At 38.5% G+C, this 6,356-nt stretch overlaps 1 protein-coding gene across 1 annotated transcript in view; it reads right to left on the reverse strand.

Annotated features, from left to right (window-relative positions):
- LOC106879157 (uncharacterized) overlaps positions 1 to 6,356 on the reverse strand; it is a 42,512-nt gene that overhangs the window by 19,553 nt on the left and 16,603 nt on the right. The window contains exons 3-7 of the mRNA XM_052976147.1: positions 5,430 to 5,533; positions 4,476 to 4,610; positions 3,057 to 3,137; positions 1,719 to 1,779; positions 730 to 846 (exon numbers count right to left, since the gene is read on the reverse strand). Of these exons, the coding sequence (XP_052832107.1) occupies positions 730 to 846; positions 1,719 to 1,779; positions 3,057 to 3,137; positions 4,476 to 4,610; positions 5,430 to 5,533 (498 nt within the window). The remainder of the gene's footprint in view (positions 1 to 729; positions 847 to 1,718; positions 1,780 to 3,056; positions 3,138 to 4,475; positions 4,611 to 5,429; positions 5,534 to 6,356) is intronic.

Consider the following 6,356-nt stretch of genomic DNA (forward strand, 5'->3'; position numbering starts at 1 on the left):
ATGTCTTTGTGTCTGTGTTTGTCCCCCCACCACTGCTTGACGACTGGTGTTGGTGTGTTTACATCCTTGTAACTTAGTGGTTGGGCAAAAGAGACTAGTAGAATAAGTGCTAGGCTTTAAAAACAAAAAAATCCTGGGGTCGATTTGTTTGACTAAAACACTCAGTAAGTCTTGTGGACTTTGAAACAATGATGATTACAATATATGCTTGTGAGGTTGTTTTATTGTTCTAACAACTTAATAGATAACAGGTCTCGGGTAGTTTGCAATTTATTGTAATCTTTTATACTCTGTTGTTATCTACTGAAGGCACATGGCTCAGTGGTTAAAGCATTGGCTCACAATCATGAGGTAGTGAGTTCAATTTTCAGACCAGGTTGTGCTGTATTCTTGAGCAAGCTACTTCATTTCACGTTGTTCCAGTTCCCTCAGCTGTAGAAATGAGTTGTGACATCACTGGTGCCAAGCTGTATCGGCCTTGGATAACATCAGTGGCGTGGAGAGAGGAGGCTGGTGAGCATGGACAACCGCTGGTTTTCTATAAACAACCTTGCTTGGACTTGTACCTTGGAGGGTAACTTTCTGAGTGCAATCCCATGGTCATTCATGTCTGACGGCAGAGTCCTTTCCTTTTCTACCTATCTAGCTAGCCACCATTACTTAATTGCATTCTGTAGTTAATTATAAATCTTATTAAGACAGATGAGGCTGATAGATGCAGAAACCTACCTCGACACTGGAAGCCCTGATGCATGAGTCCAAACAAGAACTTATTACAATAATGGCAGCGCTGCATGGAGGAAAAGTTGTAATCTCCAAACTGGTGTTCACAGACTTGACTCTCATCTGAAAGATGAAACAACAAGAGTTTAGTAGAGACAATGATGATAGAGTTCTTTATTAGGCCATGCAGGGCCAAACACAGAGGGGACTATACAATGTAGAATTTTTTTTTTTTCAAAACCGATCAATAGGGAACAAAATCTTTTTGGAACGAGTACACAAAGAGATAACAAGGTAACATTTTAATAACAGAAATTCCTGAAAGGGAGAGGAAACATAACAGTGACTAGGGTTATCTGTGGAAAGAATAGCTTATGAAAAAAAAAAACCACGATAACCTCTGATAGAAATAAACATGAAAGCAAAATGTCCTTTCTCTTTCTGTTTTATAGGTTCATGCTCAAAGAGAGTCTGCCATTCATGCGTACCATCTTTGCAACATTGAAAAAAAAACATAAAAACAAATGACTGACTAAACCAGTGGTTCTCAATCAGGGTCTGTATGACCCTTGGGGGTTCATATAAGATTTTGTTTAAACTTACATGGAGGTCCATATAGCCATTAACAGTCCATACAAGATTTTGCTGTTTAAATTGCTTACAATTCTACAATACACAAAGTAATTTAACAATTCCTGATAATATTTAATTAGAAAAATATAATGGGATTATTTTTTTTAACATGAGGTCCACTTGAGTAAAATATAAGTCAATAGGGTCCATAGGTAACAAAAAATAGTTGAGAAACACTGGACTAAACCTTCTCAAAATACATTCCATTCCACACATACTTTCAAAAGCCAACCAACCAGTCCTGTCTCTCTCTCTTTCACTCTGTAATTCTGAAATTAGTGTGGTTTGTTAACTTCACTTTCAGTCTAGAGAGGAAAGTGTTGAGAGGGTTGTTTGTAACAGAAGATACCTATTCCACTTACCACAATAATACTCGTCAAAGTCGTAGGTTCCTGAGGCAGGAAGAGGGTTTGTAAATTGGCGCTGTATATCGGTCAAGATTCAGACATAGGAAGAAAGAAAAAGTAAAAAGAAAGCTTGGTTATTAAAATAATTTACGTCAAAATATACTTAAACGAACATTGACAGACATCAAAGTCATAAGGGCAGGTGTTGCTGTGAGGTAAGAAATGTGATTCTCTGCCAAATGGTTTTGGGTTCAGTTCCACTGCATGACACCTTTGGCAAGTATCTTCGATTATAGCCCCAGGCTAACCGAAGCCTTGTGAGAAGATTTGGTAGACAGAAACTGAAAGAAGCCCACTGTATGTATATGCATGTGTGTCCATGTTACTGTCTCCTTGCAAAACAGTTGTAAACGAGTGTCACCAGCATACAACCAGTTCCATGAAAACATTCCTGGTCATATGAAAGTATTACCTAACTTGGAAACACGTGAGGGCTGATAACAGGAAGGGCATCCAACCCATGCAAACATGGAAGAAAGGGGACATTGAAAGAAGGACAAAGAGCAAGAAGATAATTCATAAATACAGGCAGCGCCTTCTTCCTCTTCATTCTCATTTTTCACTCCAAATGGAAATCCAAGACAGGTGATGAGGGATTTGCCAAAGGGGAAAAAGTAGTTACCTTCTCTCTAACACAACTTTTTTCATCAAAAAAGCATTTTGCCTGGTGTGCTAACAATTCTGCTAGATCACTGCCTTAATAATAATAATAACAATAGTAATGTTTCCTACAAAAGAGGCACATGGTCTGAAATTTGGTGGGTAGGGGGCCAGTTGATTACATCAACCTCAGTGTTCAGCTGGTACTTAATTTATTGACCCCGAAAGGAAGAGAGGCAAAATCAACCTCAGCAGACATCAGACAGAAGACAACAGCCTGCCCAGCTGACAGCAATTCTATGCCTATAAAATCTGACCAGCAACGCTTTACCAGTAGCACTCACGTTTTTTTTTTTGTTTTCTAATTTTGGCAACAAGGCCGACAATTTTGAGAGGGGATGGGGGTAAATCAATTAAGTTGACCCCAGTACATGAAGGGCTGCAAGGAAGGCCTAATGAGTTAACAACTCTGCCTGCTTGCAGCAGCAACAACAATCCTTTCTACTAAAGGCACAAGGCCTGAAACTTTGGGGGAGGGGACTAGTCAATTACATCAACCCCAGTATTTCACTGGTACTTAATTTATCGACTCCAGAAGTATGACAGGTAAAGTCAACCTCAGTGAAATTTCAACTCAGAAATGTCAAGACAGGCAAAATGCTGCGAAGCAAAATAATAAACATTAAGACTCACCTGGTCTGGATTCCTTTCACAGAGTTCATCAATACAGACCAAAAGGGACTTTTTATGAAACTCATCTTTTATACCCATCTCCTGTAAACGATAGAAGTAAGAATAAAATAACAATGAAATTAATAATGATGATGACGATATGAATATAAAATAACGACACGATAAAGGTGACTAAGTTCACCTTGATGGTGTTTGTTATTACCAGTATCATAACATTTGTTTATACAGAAACAAGTTGGATACCAACAAAGCTACGACATGCCCTGACAGTTACTCAACACTCTGTATGGAAGTGTGTATACAGTATGGTGGTCCCAAAACATTGGGTACCAGACCCATAGGGTTTTCTGTGTCAAAAGCCGTTAAAAACAAGTCTTTGGGAGCCTCGTGAACAGGGATTTCAAAACCAGGCTTGGTTGAGATGTGCCAAGGTAACATGTACACAACACATGGGTGTGCAAGATTGGGGAAGCATGAAAGATAGCATCAACTGTATGAAAATAAGAAGCTATTGGAGGTAATGGCATGTAGGTAGAAAAGTGTAGGAGACAGAGTAAAACTTTGAGGTACGCCATAGCTGAAGGAGTTTAAGTCAAAATGGACTCCTGCAGGACACACCATAAGGTACAGATAATGTAGAGTTGGCAGAGCTCTGGACAGCAGCAGACTGAAGTGCCATAAGATTCAGGAGATGGCCTGAGGTAGGGGGAGTGTTGCATAGCATGTATAGGAATGGTGGGTGGTCATGATAAGACAGTGGTTAAATGACTCAACAGATGCTGAGATGGTATGGTTTGGCAAAGGCTGGGTCTTGGAAATGAGAAAATGATTAAAGGCGTTCAATGTGTGTGTGAGAGAGAGAGAAAATCAAGGATGCCCGTAAGAGGTGAAAATAATTGCTTAAACAGCACACTGTTAAATGGTTGGGGTTAGGAAGAGCATCCAGCCATAGAAGCCATACGGCAACAGACAGTTGGGATCTGGATAGCTCCCTGCTAGCCAGCTCCATATGAAACCATCCAAACACATGGAGAGCAGACATTAAATGATGATGATTATTAGAAATTGTATTAAAAAAATGTTAAATAAGCAATTTATTGCAGATGAATTTTAACAGCAAAATCTTACAAGGACCCATACCAACACCCCACCACCACCACCAGGGCCACGTGGACCCCATTTGAGAACCACTGCTCTAGAGTTTGATATTTAGTCCAAGTTTTCTGTTTATCAACATCTTTTGAATTTGTAGGCCAATTTTTTTCCTTCTTTGTGGTCCCTTATGTAACAGTGGCCTCAAACCTTGTCTGGGACAAAATCGTATATCAAAACAAAACAAAAAAAATCTTACAAAAACAAAGATAACAAAAAGAGTAAAGGAGGAAAGAAAAAAAAAGAGAAATAAATTCTGTAACAAACCATCAATTTTTCTTCATCTATATTCTTTAGTTCCATACCATTAATGTTTTTATCCCTAAACAATTCAGCATAACGATAAAGATTAAGGGCTGCCATCCAATCAGAAACGTTAGTTACTGTCCACTTCTCTAGACTCTGAAACAAAAAAAGTCATAAAATAAATAAATAAACAACGAATAATAATAATAATAATAATAATAATAATAATAATAATAATTTTGGGAAAAGGTTGATTGCAGTGCTCAACTGGTACACATCTTATCAACCCCCCCAAAAAATGAAGGGCAAAGTCAACCTCAGAGGAATTTGAACTCAAAACATAAAGATGGACATGAATGCCAGTAACCATTTTGCCCAGCAGGTTGACAATTCTGCCAGCTTACCACCTTAATAATAATAATGATAATAATAATAATAATAATAATAATAATAATAATAATAATACTTTATAAGGGCATAAGGCCTATAATTTTGGGGGAGGGGCGAGTCAATTATATTGACCCCAGTGCGTAACTGGTACTTATTTCAGAGACCCCCAAAAGGATGAAAGGCAAAGTCGACCTCAATGGAATTTGAACTCAGAATGTAAGGATGGATGAAATGCCACAAAGAATTTTGTCCAGCATGCTAACAATTCTGCCAGCTCACCACCTTAATAATAATAATAATAATAATAATAATCTTTTCTGCTATAGGCACAGGGCCTGAAATTTGGTGGAGAGTGGGTAAGTCAATTACATCGACCTCAGTGCATAACTGGTACTTATTTTATCAACCCCAAAAGGGTGAAAGGCGAAGTTGACCATGAGGGAATTTGAATGCAGAACACAAAGACAGACGAAACACCTCTAAGCATTTTGCCTGGCATGCTAATGATTCTGCCAGCTCACCACCTTAATAATAATAATAATAATAATAATAATAATAAGGAATTGCCAATAAAAAAAAACTTACCACACATTCATCAGGAGGTGACACATGAGGAGCCTGTTCTCGGCTACAAACTGCTTTTTCTATCACACCGTTCTGACAGCTTAAGTGACAACAATGTCCACAGCCTACAACAACAAGAGAATCAACAATTGAATTACCACTAATATTTTTGAAAATATATATATATATAGAGAGAGAGAGAGAAAAACATATCATTAACCATCTTGATAGCAATCAGCCTTAGGCTACCTCTGGTCCTTTGGTACAAACTTGCTTTTTTAAAGTGATTTAAACTAAAACCTTCCCTCTAACTTTAATGTTATGTTCCAAACACCAAGTTAATAATAGTAATTCTTTCCCCTATAGGCACAAGGCCTGAAATTTGGGGAAAGAGGATAGGCAATTACATCGACCCCAGTTCTCTACTGGAACATATTTTATCAACCCCGAAAGGGATAAAAGGCAAAGTCAACCTTGGCGGAATTTGAACTCAGAACATAAGGATGGGTGAAATGCTGATAGGTTATTTTGCCCGGTATGCTAATGGTTCTCCCAACTTGCCCCATCATTAATAATAATAATAATACTTTCTACTAAAGGCACAAGGTCTGAAATATTGGGAGAGGGGACTAGTTGATTACATCAACACCAGTGTTTCATTAGTACGAATAGGACTCGAACCTACACCTATGTGTTTTCGCAATCAGTGTGCTACCATCTACACGGTGATCACTTATCAGCTTTAAGCTTTACTCCTTACTCTTTTACTTGTTTCAGTCATTTGACTGTGGCCATGCTGGAGCACCGCCTTTAGTCGAACAAATCGACGACCCCCAGGAATTATTCTTTGTAAGCCTAGTACTTATTCAATCGGTCTCTTTTTGCCGAACCGCTAAGTTACGGGGGAACGTAAACACACCAGCATCGGTTGCCAAGCGAAGTTGTGGG

The sequence above is a fragment of the Octopus bimaculoides genome, chromosome 23 (assembly GCF_001194135.2).
Source record: "Octopus bimaculoides isolate UCB-OBI-ISO-001 chromosome 23, ASM119413v2, whole genome shotgun sequence".
In the NCBI taxonomy this organism is placed as follows: domain Eukaryota; kingdom Metazoa; phylum Mollusca; class Cephalopoda; order Octopoda; family Octopodidae; genus Octopus; species Octopus bimaculoides.